Genomic DNA, 23,044 nt, shown 5'->3' on the forward strand with positions numbered 1-23,044 from the left:
TCATGTCCCTGGACTCTTATAACTGCCATCTGGTTTCTGTACAAATTGTAAATAGCCTTCCGCTCCTTGTATTTTACCCCTGCCACCTTCAGAATTTGAAAGAGAGTATTCCAGTTAACGTTGTCAAAAGCTTTCTCTAAGTCTACAAATGCTAGAAACGTAGGTTTGCCTTTCCTTAATCTTTCTTCTAAGATAAGTCATAAGGTTAGTATTGCCTCACGTGTTCCAACATTTTTACGGAATCCAAACTGATCTTCCCCCGAGGTCCGCTTCTACCAGTTTTTCCATTCGTCTGTAAAGAATTCGCGTTAGTATTTTGCAGCTGTGACGTAGTAAACTGATAGTTCGGTAATTTTCACATCTGTCAACACCTGCTTTCTTTGGGATTGGAATTATTATATTCTTCTTGAAGTCTGAGGGTATTTCGCCTGTCTCATACATCTTGCTCACCAGATGGTAGAGTTTTGTCAGGACTGGCTCTCCCAAGGCCGTCAGTAGTTCCAATGGAATGTTGTCTACTCCGGGGGCCTTGTTTCGACTCAGATCTTTCAGTGCTCTGTCAAACTCTTCACGCAGTATCGTATCTCCCATTCCATCTTCATCTACATCCTCTTCCAGTTCCATAATATTGTCCTCAAGTACATCGCCCTTGTATAAACCCTCTACATACTCCTTCCACCTTTCTGCCTTCCCTTCTTTGCTTAGAACTGGGTTGCCATCTGAGCTCTTGATATTCATACAAGTGGTTCTCTTCTCTCCAAAGGTCTCTTTAATTTTCCTGTAGGCAGTATCTATCTTACCCCTAGTGAGACAAGCCTCTACTTCCTTACATTTGTCCTCTAGCCATCCCTGCTTAGCCATTTTGCACTTCCTGTCGATCTCATTTTTGAGGCGTTTGTATTCCTTTTTGCCTGCTTCATTTACTGCATTTTTATATTTTCTCCTTTCATCAATTAAATTCAATATTTCTTCTGTTACCCAAGGATTTCTATTAGCCCTCGTCTTTTTACCTACTTGATCCTCTGCTGCCTTCACTACTTCATCTCTCAGAGCTACCCATTCTTCTTCTACTACTGCATTTCTTTCCCCCATTCCTGTCAATTGTTCCTTTATGCTCTCCCTGAAACTCTCTACAACCTCTGGTTCTTTCAGTTTATCCAGGTCCCATCCTTTATTGTATGATTATATGATAGCGGAACAAACACTGGTAGCAGTTACTTCTGTAAAATATCTGGGCGTATGCGTGCGGAACGATTTGAAGCGGAATTATCATATAAAATTAATTGTTGGTAAGGTGGGTGCCAGGTTGAGACTCACTGGGAGAGTCCTTAGAAAATGTAGTCCATCAACAAAGGAGGTGGCTTACAAAACACTCGTTCGACCTATACTTGAGTATTGCTCATCAGTGTGGGATCCGTACCAGATCGGGTTGACGGAGGAGATAGAGAAGATCCAAAGAAGAGTAGCGCGTTTCGTTACAGGGTTATTTGGTAACCGTGATAGCGTTATGGAGATGGTTTTAGCAAAATCAAGTGGCAGACTCTGCAAGAGAGTCGCTCTGCATCGCGGTGTAGCTTGCTGTCCAGGTTTCGAGAGGGTGCATTTCTGGATCAGGTATCGAATATATTGCTTCCCCCTACTTATACCTCCCGAGGAGATCACGAATGTAAAATCGGAGAGATTAGAGTGCGCACGGAGGCTTTCAGACTGTCGTTCTTCCCGCGAACCATACGCAACTGGAACAGAAAAGGGAGGTAATGACAGTGGCACGTAAAGTGCCCTCCGCCACACACCATTGGGTGGCCTGCGGAGTATAAATGTAGATGTGGATGCGTGCCCAGATAGGCTCTCAGCAGTGTTGACTGGGGTGTTTTTCTCTTCTGTCGCCCTTGGTTCCCTATTGCATGGAGATATTGATGAGGCAGTCCAAAATAGGACTACAGCCATTCTTTCAGCAGCTGATTTGGTGTTCCCATTCCTTGTGCCTGCCCTAACGAAAGACAGTACCTTGGCGGTCTCAGAAATGGTAGAGGCCATTGGAGATCATGGGCAGGCTCCCCAGAACAATAAATGGCACTCATCAATGTAGGGCATCATTGCCTTTAAACGTCCCCTTGCCTGGGTCTACCACCTAATAAAATAATGGAAAGAAGAATACTGGGAGCAGTATGTTTCAGCCATCAGGCCATGTACCTTCAGTTAACCAATTTGGGCAAAGATCAGCACATCTATTGGTACCAGACACTTCTAGGTATTACCTAGAATGGCACCATCTACACAAACCCAGATGCTGTAGGTGAACGTTTTGCTCTGCATTGTACTAAAGCCTCTGCGTCTGACAATTATCAACCTGCCTTTCGTGTACTAAAACAGTGGGTGGAGGGAAAGCAATTATCTTTCGCTATATGCTACTTGAAGCCATATAATGCTCCATTCAGTTCCTAAACCATTGCCTTGATACGTCCCAGGACCCAACTGCATCCACAAACAAATAAGCACCTATCAATGGATTGTCATTGTCATATCCATGCCCTCTTTAGCCTCATCTGGATTGAGGGCTCGTTCCCATTGCAGTGGTGAGAAAGCATCATCGTCCCAGTACTGAAACCAGGAAAGCACCCTCTAGATCTTTATCGCCCAACAGGTCCCACCAATGTTATCTGTAAGTTGTTTGAACATGTGGTGAGCCAGCGGCTGTGTTGGCTCCTTGAGTCTCAGGTCTCCTGGCATCACCAAGGGCGTTGCACTACTGATAATGTGGTTTACCTGGAGTCTGCCATTTGAACAGCTTTTGCCCAATGTTATCACATTATAGCCATATTCTCTGACCCACAAAAGGCTTAGACACTACGTGGTGACACAACACCATTGATACATAACGTGTATGGGGTCTCCTGGGTCCACTCCAAATTTTTATCCAGAACTTCCTGTCACACCGTACCTTTAAGCGAAAGTGCTGGCTGCACTTTAATACACTGGGGTGCAGATCGCACTACCCTTCTGCAGGTTTACAAAGCCCTGATACAGTCCCGTATTTAGTATGGGAGTCTGGCATATGCTTTGGCATTGCCCTCGGCATTGCAGATACACCTCTGCAGGGTTCAACTTGCGACAGGAGTCTTACGAACTAGCCTTGTGAACAGCTAGCTTGTGGAGGCTGTGTTCTCCATTGCAGATCAGGCACCAACAACAGCTTTTCAATAAAATTACCCATGTTTGCAGCTTCCCTAAGTGTCCAAACTACAGTCTCCTCCTTCCGGAAACAGAATGCCATCTCCCGCAATGGCGACCCAGATCCGGAGTTAAAATCACGATCCGCATCATTTTCTTCCTCTCTGAACTCCAGCTGTTTCCTCTACCAACTCTGCTCATGGCTCTCTCGTACACATCTCTGTGGTGCATCCCTCATTCATAGCTCCATCTTGGCCTATCGCGAGGTCCGAGAGACTTGGTTTATCTCGAGGCCCTGTGCCACCAATTTTGTTTTTCTCCTATCCTTGGTGCATTGAGGGGTTCCGAAGTAGTCTACACTGGAGGCTTGATGGTTGCTTGTCATATAGGCTTTGCTTATACTCATGTGGGACGTACTGAACTGTGCTCCTTGCTGGATGGCTGTGGTGTTTTCACTGCAGAATTTGTAGTCATCTCTGATGCTCTTGAACATATCCGTTCCTGGACCAGTGAGTCCTTTCTCATCTGCAGTGAGCAGTTTGCAAGCTCTCAATCAGTGTTAACCTCTCCACCCCTTTGTCATCACTTTACCGTATTCCCTGTATGCCCTCAAACGATGTGGACCCCAGACCGCATCAGAATCCCATGGAATGAACTCATTGATAGCCTGGCTAAACTGGCTACTGGTAAATCAGACTCTTGGTATCAGTATTCTGGAAACAGACTTCAGACTGGTTATTACGCCATCACGTTTGAGGAATCTGGAGTATGGAATGACTCTGACTTCATCAAACATACTATGGGTGATAAAGGAGACTAAGAATCTGTGGAGATCCTTCTTGCAGGCCTCTCGTAAGGACTCTACCGTCCTTTGCAGGCTCCACATCGGCCATACTTGGCTGACTCATGGTCATCTCCACTGTTACAAGGACCTACCCCACTGTCATTGTGGCTCCCAATTGATGGTGATCCACATTTTGTTAGACTGTCCCAACCTAGCCACCCTGCGGCCCACTCTTAATCTCCCGACTCGCTACCCCTGTTGTTAGGCAACAATGCATCAGTGGCTGACTTAGATTCAAGTTTTATTTATGAATGGAGCTTGTACCACTCTCTTTGAGAAGGCTTCTTAACATTATCAGCCCATTAAGGGGTTGGCACAACACTGTTGCCTTCTCTGCCCAGACTGGGGTGCTGCTGTCTGGGCTTGGTGGTCCAGCCCAGTCCTCACCCTACCTGCTCTTTTACTCGTGTTCCCCACTCTCGCATGGTCTGTTGACTAGTTTCATCTTTTGTCTCTCTGCTTCTCTTGCCCTGTCAGTGTTGCTAGTCTTTCCTCGGCAATTCCTTAGTGGAGTATCTCTGGTAAGTAGCAGGGACTGGAGGATGCATGTCCACTTATTGCACTCTGCCTTTGTGGGCTTCCGGCTGCTCCCTAGATTTAATTAAAATTTGGATAGTCCCTCTCATGTTGTATAACTTCATGTGGTTGTTCTGTACCCCATACTCTTACATTATGACAGTTAACTTTTCCATTTAAATGGAATGTTGCCTCATCACTAAACACTAAGCGTGGAAGAAAACTGTCATCCTCCGTCTTTCCAAGAACGAAATTACAGAAATCTACACATTGTTGTTTGTCACCTTCATGAAGAGCTCACAGTAGCTGAATTTTGTATGGTTTCATGTGTAAATGTCAACGCAGCACATGGACATTGGGGGCGGGTTGAGCTGTTGAGCTGCACGGTGAATGGGTTTCTGCGGACTCCTAATAAAACTGTCGGGTGTGTTCAGTGTCTGTGTCAGACACTTGGGGATGGCCCAGCGATTTGCCTTTACACAAACAACCTGTTTCTCAAAATTGTTAATGCCAACATCTAATGCTCTGTGCTGTAGATGGATCCACACCATACCTAGTACGAAAGCCACACTGAATAGTTATAACTGATCCGCACTGCGCAAAATGCAGAACGCTAAACTCTTTCTGTTGTCCTGACATGATATTTACTAGAACTGAAGTAACCGCATACTGTTACTAACTAGCAGGAACCATGTAAAACTTGAGAGTTTGCTCTTTCCAATAGTATGTTGTTCATGCACATATCTCAAATAGCATAACAGTTAAATTTTTTTTTTTAAATCGGATGATTCTTTCTGATGCACCCTGTACTTTACTTACTACACTACTATAATTTCAACCTATCAGTTTCCCTATCTAAATTCTCTAATCTCCATACTCGATTAAGAGAGGTAACATTCCACACTGAAACTTGTAGAATGCCAGTTTTCTTTTTTCTGATGACAATATCCTCCTGGGTAATATCCATCCAGAGATGCTGTCTGCCTTTTGCAGTGCCAGCACAGCAAGGCCATGTTGTCTAACTTTCAAAGGACAGATCAGTCAGTCATCCAAACTGTTGCCCCCTGCAACTGCTGGAAAGGCTTCTTGTCCCTCTTTAGAATCCACTTATTTGTCTGGGCTCTCAGCCTACATCCTTCTGTTGTGGTTCCACCTAGGCTGTGGCTATCTTTATGGTTGAGGCACGCTACGCACCCCACCTTAATAAGGTCTGTGGTTCATGGGAGTTGATATCTATTCACTGTACAGAAATGCACTATAAGGTTATCTGACATCCATCCTTGAACTTCATGTAAGCAACTGTTCAAAAAAATTGGGCAAACCAGCAACAGTCTCACGTTACATTCATTATTGTGAAATATGTTGAAGAATAGGGCCCAGTTTGAAAAGAATAGCACTCGTAAACGTAACACTAAGAACAAAAATAGCCTCCACACTCTACAACTTGACCTTACTCTTGCACAGAAAGGAGCAAAGTGTGCAGCTAAAAAAGATTTCACCACCTCCGTGTGAATTACTGGCACTGACAGGTATCAGATTTTCAAAAACAAACTGGAACCATTTCTACTTGACAACTCCACCTATTCAACAGATGAATTTCTGTGTTGACAGTTGTAGTTGGGTTACATTTATCAGATTTTGTTGTAGATCCATGCATATTATAAAAATGTATGTTTTACATTCCACATCTCGTATTAAACCACTGGGCTGATTTCAAACAAACTTAGTACACATCACTTACTATCTGGAAAGAAATGCTGTGAAGGTAAGAATCAGCAATCTGCTATTGGGATGGGGGAGGAGCGGATAGACTAACAGAATTGAAATAAATACACACCTCAGCAATGCCGAGTACTTTGCTTGTAAAGATAAAAAAAATCACCCAGAATTAAATTTTCATTCTGCAGCGGATTGTGCGCTGATATGAAACTCTGTGGCAGATTAAAACTGTGTGGGTCACGAGTCGTGCTGGGGTAGCTCAGTGCATAGTGCACTTACCCGAGAAAGGCAAAGATCCTGAGTTTGAGTTTTGGTCTAAACACGGTTTTAATCTGCCAGGAAGTTTCGTAAAAATCTTATTGTGTAAATGGCTAGCATGTAGCTGTGTTTTCTCAGAAAAAAAATGTATGTTTGTTTGAAAACCTACTTACACATACTGTGGCATGACAAATAGTTGCAAATAAGCTGAGGAGAGAAAGAAGAGACTCTTGCTGCTGACCCTGTCCTGCATTGTCCACACTGCTCCCCCTCCCCCTCCCCAGCCATAAGAAGTCTGTCTGTCTCTGCCATAACTTTAAACTGGTAATACACGTTGATTGTAAGCATTTATTTTGAGGTAGACTGTAAGCTTAGTAATGGACTTCCTATTCAATTTATCAGAAGTTCTGCAAGACCATTTTTATTAAAATTAGAAGGAAGGTCAGCATTGGCTGTAATTTTGATGATTTATTAACAGCAAAATCGATTTTCGCTCGCATAATGATCATCTTCAGTGCTTTAGCGTACAAATTAAAGCTTGTAGGCACTAATGTCTAGTTATTAGCAGTAACAGAAGTCACAATATTGTTTCATAGCTTCTGTTACTGCTAATAACTAGACACCAGTGCCTATGAGCTTTAATTTGTACGCTAAAGCACTGAAGATGAACATTATGCGAGCGAAAATCGATTTGGCTGTTAATAAATCATCAAAATTAAGGCCAATGCTGACCTTCCTTCTTTTTATATAGTTGTTGTGCACACAGCACTCTATGGAATTGTCAATCAATACCATTTTTATTGTTTAGTTTTCCTTTTGTTGTCCATCCAGCTGTGTTAAACTGCCAGAAACACTTGAACTTATCAATTTATTCAATGGCTTTATTGTTAACATGTAAAATTTCCTTTTAAAAGTGGTAATTATACACCTCCAGTGCTGCAGGGAATAGTTTTAGCAACGCTGAACCACCTTCCCTGACTCTTCTGAAATGTCATTCTCATTATTCATTTTGTTTAATTAGTTGTTGTTCCAGTAGGCATGACAACAACTATCATTCAAGTTCAGATAAGCACTGTTTGGTCTGTAACAGATCGGTATTGCCCATATAGGAAGCAGAACAGAAATAGTTGGGTAACTTATATTTGAATCCTTGGAATAAAGGCAACATAGTTCTTGTGAAACGCTGTAAATTTAGAGCACCTGTATTCAAAGAAAATTGTGTGTTCATTATGCTACCACCATCATATCATTGCATAAGTATTATAACAATGAGGTAAGAAAGATGAGGCATATGGAGTTTTATGCAATCGCTTCTGCTTCGCTTTATATATGAATGGAATAGAAAAGGGGAAAAAAAGATATTAGTAATCTTCATTGTGATTTAGCAGTGGCTTGTTGAGATATGCAGATCTGTATTCAAATTTGTTCACCACTAAGTGCCTATTGTAATAGTTACCATGAAGGTAGCAGCTGCATGGTGGAAACAGTTGGGTTTGACCTAGGAATTTATCCTGCTTTGTTGCCTTAGTATTTACTGCTTGTGATTGCTCTCCCCATAAGAATGTAATCCTTGAACATAGTATTTTATATTATTTATCTTTGTCACAGATTCAGCGACTTGATGATGACACACAAACAGGGATTACCTCAGAAGATAGAAAAGGCTTGAAAATAGGAATTAAAGTATTTGTTTCATCTCCAAAGAAGGAAACCTTATGTGAAGCTCTGGAAACTAGTAAGTGCTCTTCCATTTAACGTTAAATATATAAATAAATTTTGACCCTGTACTGTATTTGATTATCTATGAAAATGTATTTGTATTCAAAATATGATTTAGTTTGCAGTTCACATAGTAATTAATATTGCTTGTCCTATACTAGTGTTTACATTTCAGTGTTTCTCGCACTCAATGTCGATTTTGTCGACTCCCTTGTGTTGGCATATCCTAGCAAGGCAGAAAGTACAACTCTCCTTCCAGAGCTTCAAGAGATGTGGACAGTATTAGAAGACTACACAGAACGTCAGAAGCTCTACACTATAGGAGTCAGTGATATAGACACAGACATTTTTGTGGCACTGCACAACTGGGCAAAGGTATTGTTGTATCTCACTTTTTTAAATGATGCACTGAAGTAGCATTGGTTCCGGTTCACAGTTTAACTATTGTAGCTAAAACTTCATTGTATTTGAGTAAAATTCATTTCAGCATTGGGTTTAAAAAATATGTTAATCCAGTCATAAATATTCTTAATAAAAGGTCATTCAATTTTTCAGTTTCAAGTTTCCAAATTGAATTGTGAATTTGGAAAATGGTATTCATGGCGTCTTTACAGTTCTGTATCTTAATTTCCAGGTACTTGGAAACTAAGTGATACAGGTAATTCACACATTATTCGTCTGGAATAAAGTACATACCTCCGTTTAATGCTCAGTCACAGACAGGCCCAACAAAATGACTACTAAACAAATAAGGTTCTACTCAAAGAAGCCTTCATCTGAATCACAACACACACACACAAACACACAAATAAAGACTCTTTCGCCCGAAGTTTACTGGACTTGGTTAGCTGTCATTTTGTTGTGCCTTTCTGTGGCTCAACACTTCCACTGTGTGGTCAGTAGCAATTATCCTTTTCACAATATTGTCATTGTTCCATCCTGGATTTTCTATTGTTTGATGCTTCTGTTAAAGCTATTTAAATCAGACCATTATTGCACAAGTAGTGGGGGTTTGATGCCTGCGCCACTGCAATATCAGTTGGACTGGCCTTTTCGAGGGGGGTGGAGTGGTATGTGACAAGGAAGTTGTGGAGCAGTTCTTCAGTTGATATTGACAGCAAGGCCTTATGCATTTGAGCCTTAAATGTCTATACCACCTGCTCAGCCTCTGGGTTGGAGGTCGAAAAGTCCAAGCAAAATCGGGGTACTACCAGGAGTGGCCTGGGCATGGCCATGGGAAGAAATGTTTGTGCCGGGACTGCCTGGTTGAGGGAGCAGGCATGACAGGAGTGGCACACACGTATTAAATTTCAGCGTAAATAAAGGGCCATTATATGTGTCACCAGGCTAATGCTTTCACGGGTGTCATCTCCCAATACAAGGCACGAAATAGCTGGAGGTTGTGTGATTGGAGCAGATATGGACTGATGACCTGGGGTAAAGAGTAGTCTGTGGCCAACATTTAGCATGATGGGCAGTGGGGCAAATACGGTTTTTTCCAGGAGCTTTGACCTCCACCCAAAAATCAGTCTTAAAGGTTCACCAAGCAAGGTGGCGCAGTGGTTAGACACTGGACTCTCATTCGGGAGGACGACGGTTCAATCCCGCGTCCGGCCATCCTGATTTAGGTTTTCCGTGATTTCCCTAAATCGCTCCAGGCAAATGCCGGGATGGTTCCTTTCAAAGGACACGGCCGACTTCCTTCCTCCTCCTACCCTAATCAGATGAGACTGATGACCTCGATGTCTGGTCTCCTTCCCCAAAACAACCAACCAACCAACCAACCAACCTTAAAGGTTCATGGTTGTAACAGTCTTGCAAATACTTGTGAAACTTCTTTACATTGCCCTACCACAAAAACTTCTTACTAGCCTTGTCACCAACATGGGAGCATATTGCAGAATACACATTGCCGCTCATGGTAGTCGCGCACTCTATTAATAACCATTTTGGTGCCTTTTGTAATGTCCAGGGGGTGGTCGTTAATCGTAGTGACTTCAAGGTAGTTGTTTTAATAAAGTGTCATTCCTGTTGGTATGTGTGTTTCTTTCAGTTACCTTCTGTTTCATGCTGTAGCTGTTCCTTCTATGTATGGTCAACATTTCATCAATCTATGTTGCTTATCAGTGACAGATCATGAGAAAGTTACTTTTCTCCTGAAGTGTTACACACCAGTGTACTTAATAACTGTTTCAGGCAGTTGATGATAATTGCAACAACTAAAGACGTTCCATTTTGGAGCCTTTTCACCAATTTCTGAACTCCATAAGCCACTCTAACTTCCTGGATGTAAAACAGTGAAACCTTTTGTCTACATACATAAACAGATTAGCATTCTGAGACAACTGGCTTGCCATGTTACAACCAGCAATAACTCCTGGAGAAAAGTCTAAAAGACTTGTGTATAAAAATTTATTAAATCAGTGATCGCTTAGCTGTTATTTAAAAAATATTCACATTACCAGTTTCAACAAATAGTTACTGAGTTCCTGCCTTCGGGTGTCTTGAGCCAGTAACAAGCTTTGTACTGGTAAACAAAATCCTTTGGCACTTTGAATTTCATGATGTTTTTTTAACATTTCAATGAGTGTGCATCATGTCATTACATGATAAAAGTTAAAGACTCTTACTGTGTCACACTAAACTATATTCATTTAAATGTTAAATAACTTTGATCATCATAAAATGTGTGACTATATTTGTTTATCTGTACTAAGCATTTTAGTGGATTAAGCACATCTGAAGATGGCAATTACTTGTTAAAAATGGGAATGTGAATTTTTTAAAATAACCTCTATGTGATTGTTAACACGAAGTTTTATACAGATGTTTCAAAGGTCGCATACTTCCAGTTCGCAATTAATCAATTTTTAAATCTTTAAATTGTTGGTATATTGTAACACATGCCTATAGTGACTTCCAAAATATTGAAGTAGACATTAATTCACCTCGGCAACAAAACAGTTTAGTTGTCAGTTATTTGTCTATTATTCTAACTACCTGCTCATGTCAACATCATTAATTGGAAAGTTGCAAATCATTTGCATTTGTATTGTCCACTCGGGTATATGAATTCTCCTACATGAAAGATCAGTGCCTGAAAGAAATTGGTCACTGGTAATGTCATCTACTGTGCCCTGAATGCTGTTGCATTGTAATTAATCTATTAACTAAACCACATTTACTTAAATCAAGTACTCAAAAACAAAAAAAACTTACTAGTTACATGACCTTGGCAAAATTCTGCAGACATTGTGAAGGCTTTTCAGAAGGTGACTATTTTTGATTAACAAAACTTGAACAAAGGGATTTGAGGCATTATTGTTGAATTAAACATTTACAGAAATGCTAATCATCAAAAGAAAACTTCACGTGAAACTTCAATCCCCCCCCTCGCCCCCCTCAATGTTACTTCTCTAAATGCTTCCTGTAGACAGACTGCTTGGTCAACTTCCAGGTTACCATCGTTTTGACTGACAAATTTTACAATAATTATGTCGCATCTCAGTAGAAACATCTAGCAGTCGTGAATTAGATGCAAACCATAACGTCACTGTTTTACAACACAGTTTTAAGAAAAGGATCCTGCAATGTGTTAATTTGTTTTTGATGATTGTGACTGTGGGACATGAAAGCTAATCAAAATTATTACATTCGATGCAGAGATGAATGCAGTTCAGAGCTCACTAGAGTAGATAAGACTGATTGTTGCCAAAAGTATCTCATCATGTTTGTATTACTCTGCTCCACATATTATCTTAGTAGTCATAATTTGAAATGTTTCTTTTGCCATCCTTCATGACGATGTGGTATTGCATGATATCACATACACATGTGACTAAATCCCTATGGTCGTAGTGATGTATGTTATGAAAGCCAAATTGTGCAATATTATTCCGTAACTACAGTAATTAGCAAGGGAACGATCATAAGCAGGCCCAAATCAGTTATTGGCATTCTGCTGTTTCATAACTCTTCAGAAAAGTTTTCAGCCTCATATTAATCCATAGTGCAAGGCTGAAATGTTCACTAGTTCTACAGCAACAATAGCAGCTTTATAGCAATCAAATTACTTGGAGTGATTCAAAGATCTAACCACATACACGGACAAGGAAAAAAAAAATTGCTAAACCAAGGAGTTGTGTGACATAAATGAAAGTTTGTAGGCGTGTTTCTACATCTTAAAGATGGTATTTATCCAAATGTCATACCAGTCGTATAAGAGTGGTGCTAGTAGTGCCAATATGAGGATGCAAATCGGGTTTGCTTTAAATACATGCTGTAATGGTTGTGAGCATTAGTTATCTTTAGATTTTGGACGTGGTGAGTTGACGTCAATCAAGAACGCCTTTAAGGCAACAGAAGCAAATATCCACACCTCAGAGGTTGTACAACGCTGTGTAGTAGGGCTAGGAGAACATGGACATCCAGTCTGCGATATTGCAGAAAGATCTGGCAGGAATGTCGCCAGTCTGAGACTGCCAGCAGCTGCAACTGCAGCAGCAGCAGCAGTAGTAGTAGTAGCAGTAGTAAAGAGCAAGTATGATAACAAGGTAATGGGCTCCGGATGGCATTACCGAGAGGGAAAACCATTGTGTACGGCTGTGGCATATCGTACTGCATCTGCAGCAGTAATTTGGCCATCAGTGGGCATAACAGTGACACAGTGAACTGTTACAAATCTGTTACTTCAAGGACAGCTCAGAACCAGACGCCCTCTAGGGTGCATTCAACTGCCCCCAAATTGCTGGCATTTGTGACTTCAGTGGTGTCAAGCAAGAGCTCATTGGTGGGCAGGGTGGAGGTCTGTTGTGCTGTCTGATGAAAGCTTATTCTGACAGTGATGGTTGAGTGTTGGTTAAAAGGATGCCAAATGAGTGCCTGCAACCAACCTTGCTGCATGCAAGACACACTGGACCTACACACTGCGAAATTGTAGCAGAAAATAAAATATCTACATCAGCCGGATGCAGTGTCATATGACAACATGGAATACTCTCGTGGTTATTCCATGTGCGCTAACTGCAAATCTGTACATCAGTCTGGTGATCGATCTGTTGTGCTGCCATTAGTGAACAGGATTTCAGGTTGTGTTTTCCAATGGGATAATACTCCTCCACATGCTGCTGTTGTAACCCAGTGTGCTCTGCAGTGTGTCGACGTGTTGCCTTGGCATGCTCGATAACCAGATCTGTCTCCAATTGAGCACTTATGGGACATAATCGGACAACTCCAGCGTGATCTAAAACAACATAGCCGTTGCTGTATTGACAGATAAAGTGCAACAAGCATGAAACTCCATCCCACAAACTGACATGACACCTGTACGATGCAATACACGCACATTTGCATGCATGCATTTAACATTCCTGCAATTACACTGGTTGTTAATGTACCAGCATTTGACATTTACATTAGCCTGTGATCTTGCCATGTTAATCACTTAACTATGTTACCTAGACAAATGTATTCTGGAAATTTTATTACTCTATTATCACTTCAGTTAGCTAATAGCTCCAGGATCTAATACAGAGCCTCTGCCTACCAATTACTTGTGTAAACACTATTGAAATACTTGCCTAAAGCAAAAATCTGAAAAGTCACGAGAACTCCATGGCTGCTCAAGATAACATACTTACAAATTCTTGGAAACTTCTTGCTACCTCAAAGAGGATTACTGATTATAGACAACATTTTTAAAGTTTGAAGCTACTCTTAAAAACTCCCCCTGCGGGTTCGGGAGTAAGAATAGGCCCGCGGTATTCCTGCCTGTCGTAAGAGGTGACCAAAAGAAGTCTCAAACTTTTCGGCCGTATGTGATGGTCCCCTGTTGGGTTTGACCTCCATCTCTCAAAATTTTTCCAAAGAGCGAGCCGATTGGGGAAGGGCGCCTTACTTGGTGCATTGTGTCCATCTAGCGATCAGACCTTTCACCAGCTTCTTTGTCGTTGCATTGCAGTCCTGCCCGCTCTCCATCTCTTGGGCATGGATACGTTCCTGCGTGCACTTTCCACCTTGCGCTGTGCAGTGCCACTTTCTGCACTGACAGCGACCGTGGACCACATGTCACCTAACATCCAGCACGGTAGCCAGTCCGTTGTGGTGGGGCCGCCATGTACCCTGTTGGTTGTAGCCCCCTGACAACACAGGGATCGCTCTACTGATGCCTGCGCTGTTAACTCTCCACGTATGCCAAGGAGTAGATGCCCGTCTCCCTGGGGCATCAGGACTCCCGGCAATGGCCATCCTGCCAGGTGGCTATTGCTGCGGCTGGGTGGCGCCCGTGGGGAGGGCCCTTGGTCGGAGTAAGTGGCATCACGGCGGATGACCCGCAATGAAGCGTGGTACTTCATCTCTCGCTGGCGGCCAGCCGCCAGCAGTCTCTAAGCGTTCTCGGGCTCAATTTAATGCTCAGAAGTACGATCCGAAAACGTTCTCCTCTCTGGCCACGCTGTGGGAGGAGCGTAAGTCTCAGGATGGAGGTAACAGTTATTCGCCCCGATTCTTAGTTTGCACGAGAGCTGATAGGGAGTCTTTTCTATCCACAAAGCATAAGTTCTTCGTCGAGCATTTAGACGACAAGTTTGGGGAGGTGGAGGGCTTGTCCCAAATGCGCTCTGGGTCAGTACTGATACAAACGGCATCCTCCGCCCAGTCATGCAGGTTACTTGCTTGTGACAAGTTGGGGGATGTTAACGTTACCATCACACCACATAAGAGTTTAAATATGGTCCAGGGTGTTATTTTCCATAGGGACTTCCTTTTGCAGTCTGATGACGAGCTGCGCGCCAACTTAGAGCGTAGAGGTGTTCATTTCGTCCAGCGCGTTCATCGGGGTCCGAGGGACAATCAGGTTGCTACCGGTGCCTTCATCTTGGCCTTCGAGGGTGATACATTACCGGAGAAGGTCAAGGTGATGGTGTACCATTGTGATGTCAAGCCATATATCCCTCCGCCGATGCGGTGCTTTAAGTGCTGGAAGTTCGTCCATATGTCTTCCCGCTGCACTTCCAGCCTCACCTGTCGAGATTGCGGACGCCCATCACATCCCAATACTCCATGTGCCCCGCCTTCCATCTGTGTCAACTGCGGAGAGCATCATTCACCTTGCTCGCCAGACTGCAGAGTCTTTCAGAAAGAGCACAAAATCATGGAATATAAGACCCTGGACTGGCTGACCTATACTGAGGCCAAAAGGAAATACACTCCTGGAAATGGAAAAAAGAACACATTGACACCGGTGTGTCAGACCCACCATACTTGCTCCGGACACTGTGAGAGGGCTGTACAAGCAATGATCACACGCACGGCACAGCGGACACACCAGGAACCGCGGTGTTGGCCGTCGAATGGCGCTAGCTGCGCAGCATTTGTGCACCGCCGCCGTCAGTGTCAGCCAGTTTGCCGTGGCATACGGAGCTCCATCGCAGTCTTTAACACTGGTAGCATGCCGCGACAGCGTGGACGTGAACCGTATGTGCAGTTGGCGGACTTTGAGCGAGGGCGTATAGTGGGCATGCGGGAGGCCGGGTGGACGTACCACCGAATTGCTCAACACGTGGGGCGTGAGGTCTCCACAGTACATCGATGTTGTCGCCAGTGGTCGGCGGAAGGTGCACGTGCCCGTCGACCTGGGACCGGACCGCAGCGACGCACGGATGCACGCCGAGACCGTAGGATCCTACGCAGTACCGTAGGGGACCGCACCGCCACTTCCCAGCAAATTAGGGACACTGTTGCTCCTGGGGTATCGGCGAGGACCATTCGCAACCGTCTCCATGAAGCTGGGCTACGGTCCCGCACACCGTTAGGCCGTCTTCCGCTCACGCCCCAACATCGTGCAGCCCGCCTCCAGTGGTGTCGCGACAGGCGTGAATGGAGGGACGAATGGAGACGTGTCGTCTTCAGCGATGAGAGTCGCTTCTGCCTTGGTGCCAATGATGGTCGTATGCGTGTTTGGCGCCGTGCAGGTGAGCGCCACAATCAGGACTGCATACGACCGAGGCACGCAGGGCCAACACCCGGCATCATGGTGTGGGGAGCGATCTCCTACACTGGCCGTACACCACTGGTGATCGTCGAGGGGACACTGAATAGTGCACGGTACATCCAAACTGTCATCGAACCCATCGTTCTACCATTCCTAGACCGGCAAGGGAACTTGCTGTTCCAACAGGCCAATGCACGTCCGCATGTATCCCGTGCCACCCAACGTGCTGTAGAAGGTGCAAGTCGACTACCCTGGCCAGCAAGATCTCCGGATCTGTCCCCCATTGAGCATGTTTGGGACTGGATGAAGCGTCGTCTCACGCGGTCTGCACGTCCAGCACGAACGCTGGTCCAACTGAGGTGCCAGGTGGAAATGGCATGGCAAGCCGTTCCACAGGACTACATCCAGCATCTCTACGATCGTCTCCATGGGAGAATAGCAGCCTGCATTGCTGCGAAAGGTGGATATACGCTGTACTAGTGCCGACATTGTGCATGCTCTGTTGCCTGTGTCTATGTGCCTGTGGTTCTGTCAGTGTGATCATGTGATGTATCTGACCCCAGGAATGTGTCAATAAAGTTTCCCCTTCCTGGGACAATGAATTCACGGTGTTCTTATTTCAATTTCCAGGAGTGTATGACACTACATCCTGTGCGAATGACGTCTTCTTACGCAGCTGCTACATCAACTGTGCTAGCCCCATCAGTTTCGAGGCTTCCAGCCAGATCGATGAGCAGTACAACTACTCCTGCCCCCTTGCCCGTGGGGGGGGGGGGGGGGGGGCGCTCTACCCAACCGGTTGCTCCTGCACCACCTACCTCAAGACAACATCCTCCCACCCATCGGGGACGTCCGTCCCCGCTTCTAAGCCGGGAAGTGTCCAACTTCTTCGGCTTCTCATGCTCGCAAGGGGTCCCTTGGGTCCCTCCCTTCCCAGGTTTACACCAGTGGGAAGGGTGACGACCGACAGTTGCGTAAGTGCCCACAATCCACTGGTCGTAGGGCTTCACGGTCCTCCTCAGTCCCGGAGACAATCAGTGAAGCCCTCCCAGCCAGTTAAACCCAAGGAGCAGCGTGAGAAATCCAAGAAGAAGAGCTCTAAGCCCAAGGAACTCGCGGTGACAGCCACCCCACTGCACCCTTCCAGCTCTGCGTCTGAGGACGGTGGAGATTCTGGCATCCGCTGAGGACCTCGATCTCACCGGTCCCTCAGACGCCATGGATAGCGCTAGCACCGGTGCTCAGTTGGAGGCAGCAGGTGACCCAGCGGCGTAATCTGCCTTCCAAGTCCCGTCACGCCTCTCTCGGACATGGACAATACCATCCTCCAGTGGAACTGCAGCGGTTTCTTCCACCATCTAGCTGAGCTCCGACAACTTATCAGTCTTCACCCTTTCTTCTGCATTGCTATTCAGGAAACTTGGTTTCCAGCAATGCGAACCCCTGCCCTCAGTGGCTATCGGGGTTATTATAAGAACCGGGCAGCTTATGAAAGGGTGTCTGGTGGCGTCTGCATATATGTCCTTAACTCTCTTCACAGCGAGTCTGTCCGTCTACATACAGCTTTAGAGGCTGTCGCTGTTCGGGTGTGGACGCCACAGGCTGTTACTGTCTGCAGTCTTTACCTTCCACCGGATGGTGCTGTTGCGCATCATGTCCTGGCTGCTCGGATAGCCCAATTGCTGCCACCTTTCTTGTTATTGGGCGACTTCAACGCCCATAACCCTCTGTGGGGTGGGTCAGTGGCGACAGGTCGAGGCGCCACCATTGAGCATTTATTGGCACAGCTCGATCTTTCGCTTTTAAATAATGGTTCCTCCACACACTTTAGCGTGGCGCATGGCACGTACTCGGCCATCGACCTTTCGATCTGCAGCCCTAGCCTCTTACCGTCTGTCCAATGGAGAGTACATGACAACCTGTGTGGTAGTGACCACTTTCCGATCTTTCCGTCACTGCCACAGCGTCAGTCTTCTCTGCGCCCTTGCAGGTGGGCTATGAATAAGGCTGACTGGGACTTGTTTTCCTCCACTGCCGCTATTGAGCCTCTCTCTAGTGATGACATTGATGCGGTGGTTCAATCGGTCACCACCGGCATCGTTACTGCCGCCGAATCTGCCATTCCATTTCTTCTGGGTCCCCTCGGTGGCGTACTGTGCCTTGGTGGTCGCTCCAGCGTCACAAGCGACAACCCTGCATTGACCACCTTATCACCTTCAAACGGCTGCGTGCGCGGGCCCGCCGCCTTATCCGCCAAAGCAAGCAAGAGTGCTGGGAGCGGTATGTGTCCACCATTGGCCTCCATGTCTCTCCATCGCAGGTCTGGGCCAAGATCCGACACCTCTACGGCTATCGGACCCCTGTCAGCGTCCCTGCGCTCTCACTGAATGGAGCAGTTTGTACAGACACCGATGAAATTGCCAACAGCTTGGCAGAGCATTTTGCTCTTAGTTCCGCTTCATCCAATTACTCACTGGCCTTCCGCTCCATTAAAGAGCGGATGGAACATCGGAGCCTTTCTTTTCGCACCCACCATTCTGAATCCTACAATGCTCCATTCAGTGAGTGGGAATTTCACAGTGCCCTTGCCGCTTGCCCTGATACCGCTCCTGGGCCAGATCAGCATCCACTGTCAGATGCTGAAACACCTTTCAGTGGACTGCAAGCGACGCCACATCGACCTTTACAACCGTCTCTGGGTCGAGGGTGAGTTTCCATCGCAATGGTGGGAAAGCATTGTCATCCCCGTTTTGAAACCAGGTAAGAGCCCTTTGGGGGTGGACAGCTACCGCCCCATTAGCCTCACCAACGTTCTTTGCAAGCTTCTCGAACGGATGGTGAGCCGGCGCTTGAATTGGGTACTGGAATCTCGGGGCCTTCTGGCTCCGTCTCAGGGTGGGTTCCGTAAAGGCCGCTCCGCCACCGACAATCTGGTGAGCCTGGAGTCGGCCATCCGTACTGCCTTTGCCCGCCGTCAGCACGTGGTCGCTGTCTTTTTCGACATGCGGAAGGCGTACGATACGACATGGCGTCATCACATCCTTTCTATGCTTCATGGATGGGGTCTTCGGGGCCCTCTGCCACTCTTTATCCGCAATTTTCTGTCGTATCGTACCTTCCGCGTACAAGTCGCGGCCTCCCATAGTTCCTCCCGAATCCAGGAGAACGGGGTATCACAGGGATCTGTCCTCAGTGTCTGCCTGTTTTTAATTGCCATAAACGATCTTGCTGCAGCGGTGGGCAATTCTGTCTCCGCTTCCCTGTATGCTGACGACTTCTGCCTTTACTACAGCTCTACTGGCATTGCAGCTGTTGAACGTCAGCTACAGGGCGCTATCCGCAAGGCGCAGTCTTGGGCTGTAGCGCATGGTTTTCAGTTTTCGGCTGCCAAGACCCGCGTTATGCATTTCTGCCGGTGCCGAACAGTCCATCCTAAGCCGCGGCTTTATCTTGCCGACGACCTCCTTGCTGTGGTGGAGACCCACAGGTTTTTGGGTGTAGTTTTTGATGCCCGGCTGACTTGGCTGCCTTATATTCGGCAGCTTAAACAGGCGTGTTGGCGGCATCTAAATGCTCTGAGATGTTTGAGCCACACCAGCTGGGGCGCCGACCGATCTACCCTGTTCCGGCTCTACCAGGCGTTAATCCAGTCCCGTCTGGATTACGGGAGCCTGGCTTATGGCTCAGCATCCCCATCTGCGTTGCGGGTGCTGGACCCAATACTACACAGCACCTTCTGGACCAGCCCTGTGGACAGCGTACTTGTGGAGGCTGGTGTCCCTCCACTGCGATTGAGGCGCCAACATTTACTGGCCGCTTATGCTGCCCATGTTTTTAGCTTGCCCGGGCATCAAAACTATCGTTTCCTGTTCCCGCAATCGGTCGTCCATCTGCCAGAACATCGGCCACGGTCAGGTTCTACGATCGCAGTCCGCGTCAAAGAACTTCTCTCCGGGCTTCGGGTTTTCACTGTTCCACCTCCTTTCCGGGCCACTTTGCGTACACCCCCATGGTGTGTTCCTCGCCCTTGCCTTCGGCTCGACTTGGCACAGGGCCCGAAGGACTCAGTCCCTCCAGAGGCCTTCTGCCGCCGCTTTTATTCCATCCTGGCCACATATCAGGGCCCTGACGTTGTTTACACTGACGGTTCGATGGTTGCTGGTCATGTCGGTTATGCGCTTACTCTAGGGGACCATTCCGAACAATGTTCCTTGCCGGATGGCTGCAGTGTTTACACTGCTGAGCTGGTCGCCATCTTTCGTGCCCTAGAGTATATCCGCTTCTGCTCAGGTGAGTCCTTCGTTATCTGTAGCGATTCCCTGAGCGGTTTACGAGCTCTCGACCAGTGTTTCCCTCGTTCTCGTCTGGTGATGGCTATCCATGAGTCCCTGCATACTCTTGCCCGTTGCGGCCAGTCTGTGGTCTCTGTGTGGACCCCCGGTCATGTCGGTATCCCAGGCAATGAACGTGTTGACCGCCTGGCCAAACAGGCCACCAGTGAACACACTCTAGACATTGGCCTTCTGGAGACTGATTTGAGGGCAGTCTTACGCCGCAAAGTTCTCTCTCTTTGGGACGCTGAATGGCGCAGTCTGGCCGCCCCTAACAAACTCCGTGCCGTCAAGGAGACGACGACTGTGTGGCACTCCTCCTTGCGAGTCTCTCGCAAGGAGTCTGTCGTCCTCTGCCGACTGCGTATTGGGCGCACACGGATGACCCACGGCCACTTATTGCGCAGTGAGGACCCCCCTCTCTGTCGCTGCGGCTCGGCATTGACAGTGGTCCACATTTTGTTGGACCGTCCACTTTTATCTGTGCTCAGGCAGACGTTTGCGCTGCCTGACACGCTCTCTGCCCTTTTAATAGACGACTCTGCCATGGTGGGCTTAGTTTTGAGTTTTATTCGGGCAGGGAGTGTTTATGATTTTTAGTGTTGATTCTGGCTTTTAGCATCTGATTTTAAACTGAGTTTTTAATGTGTTATTGGTGGTTGGCTTTTCCTCTTTTTTTTTTTTTTTTTTTTTTTCCCTCTCTCTATGGTCGGCCAACCACCGTCACACTCTTTGTGTTTTAATTTGTTTTGTCTGATCCTTGTCGGAGTATTTCTTGTCGTGTGTTGTTTGTTGTCTCTATTATCCGTCTTTTACTCTGTGTGGTAGTTTTTTAGTTTTGGAACAAGGGACCGATGACCGTTGCAGGTTGGTCTCTTTAATCCCACAAACCAACCAACCAATCTTAAAAACTACGTAAACACTGAGACCTCCGACCCATCCACTTACTTCGAAGGGAAAGTTTAGCTTTTAAATCCAATGTGGCAATCATTCTCATAAAGTACTCTCCCATATCCTGCCTGTAGTACTTTCCTGGAAAGTGCAGCTTTTTGGCAAGCATTATCTTATTTTCCACCTAACATTGCTGGAGAAATACCTAATTGTACTCGAAAATCTGTCGGACAACCATAGTACACTGTGACCTGCCTTGATCTGACCTAAGGATGAATTGTGAATATTTCTGACAACCCACTTTACACTGTTGTGGGGAGACTAACTCATAAGCTGTTGGTTGGTTCAGAAATGTTAGTTTCAGGATATTCAGAATAATTGTCTGTATTTAAGGGGACTATGTAAAGAAGTCTCATTTTTCTTTTCGTAGAGTATTTTCAAGTTGGGGGGAATGAAGGAGAGACATGATGGTCAGAGGCATAAGTCACTGTGCTATATCAAAATTCTCTCTCTCTCTCTCTCTCTCTCTCTCTCTCTCTCTCTCTCTCTCTTTGGAATAAAGTTACCTGTTACCTGGAGCATCTGAACAGATAGGGAGGAGTAAGTTTTTTTAGCTATCACTCAGTTACACATCTTGGGTTTTAGGATGTCTTTTTGTCTGTTATGTTTTTTCTTGTAAAAGATTGATATTACATCATCCCTCTTTCTTTTTTTGCAGATTAAGCCTAGCATAATACAGATTAACCTGGCCAGTTGTTGTGTGGTGCCACCTGCATTGCAAGAATTCACAAAACAAAATGACATTCAGTTGCTGACACACAGTGATCCATTTGGTAAGTGTAGAGCACCTATAATTTCTATACTTCACAGTAAGTGACACATGCAAGAAGTGCCGAGAAAGGAAGTTTCATTTGTAGTGTGTGCCAAAGTTTGCTTGAAATTACACTAGTACATGTGTAAACTGACTTCTAGGACCTGCCAACTGGAAAAAAAAGTATTCGTTGCTTGATGGCAACAAATGCTTGATAATTGACAAGCATATGTTTTCTTTAAGTGTATAGAGTTCAATGGTTTAGGTCAACTAATGTTATTCGCCATAAAATTAACTGAATTTTTGGTGACTTCGAAGACTGCTTAAACGGCACAAAGGTACATCCAGGTTCAGTGAAGAGCAGAAAAATATGTACAGGAAATATAAATAAATAAACAAACAAGAATAATTTTTGTGACTGTGTGTAGCAACAGGCAAATTGTGCCACGCTCTGGAAGAGGTGAACTGTAACTAAAGATTGGCAATAGTTGTTCATGCATTATCTTTGATTCTAGTAAATGAAAGACAGTAAATGATATTAGTAGCACAGAAAAAATTGTGCACACATGAGGTCTCATGTTTGCTAACAAGAGCACATAAATAGTGAGCTGAGTGTGCCTTCCTATTTTTTTAACTCTACTGGGAATGGGACATTTGATTTCTGCATCTGTGTGATTGTGGATGAGGCATAAGGGTAACTTCCAACTGAAAGGAAATAATACTGCCACTAAAGACCAAAGCCATATGAATTGTAAACTCCAAAGGTTGGTGATCTGTCATGGGCAGTGTGTGTT

The 23,044-nt window shown here is 45.5% G+C and overlaps 1 protein-coding gene across 2 annotated transcripts in view; it reads left to right on the forward strand.

Annotated features, from left to right (window-relative positions):
* The window catches only part of LOC126195829 (glutamate--cysteine ligase regulatory subunit), a 57,713-nt gene that overhangs the window by 9,155 nt on the left and 25,514 nt on the right, over positions 1-23,044 (forward strand). For both annotated transcript variants that reach the window (XM_049934501.1, XM_049934502.1), the window contains exons 3-5: positions 8,117-8,243; positions 8,403-8,602; positions 22,158-22,272. In XM_049934501.1, coding sequence (XP_049790458.1) covers positions 8,117-8,243; positions 8,403-8,602; positions 22,158-22,272 — 442 coding nt within the window. The remainder of the gene's footprint in view (positions 1-8,116; positions 8,244-8,402; positions 8,603-22,157; positions 22,273-23,044) is intronic.

Source organism: Schistocerca nitens, chromosome 7, assembly GCF_023898315.1.
Source record: "Schistocerca nitens isolate TAMUIC-IGC-003100 chromosome 7, iqSchNite1.1, whole genome shotgun sequence".
In the NCBI taxonomy this organism is placed as follows: Eukaryota; Metazoa; Arthropoda; class Insecta; order Orthoptera; family Acrididae; genus Schistocerca; species Schistocerca nitens.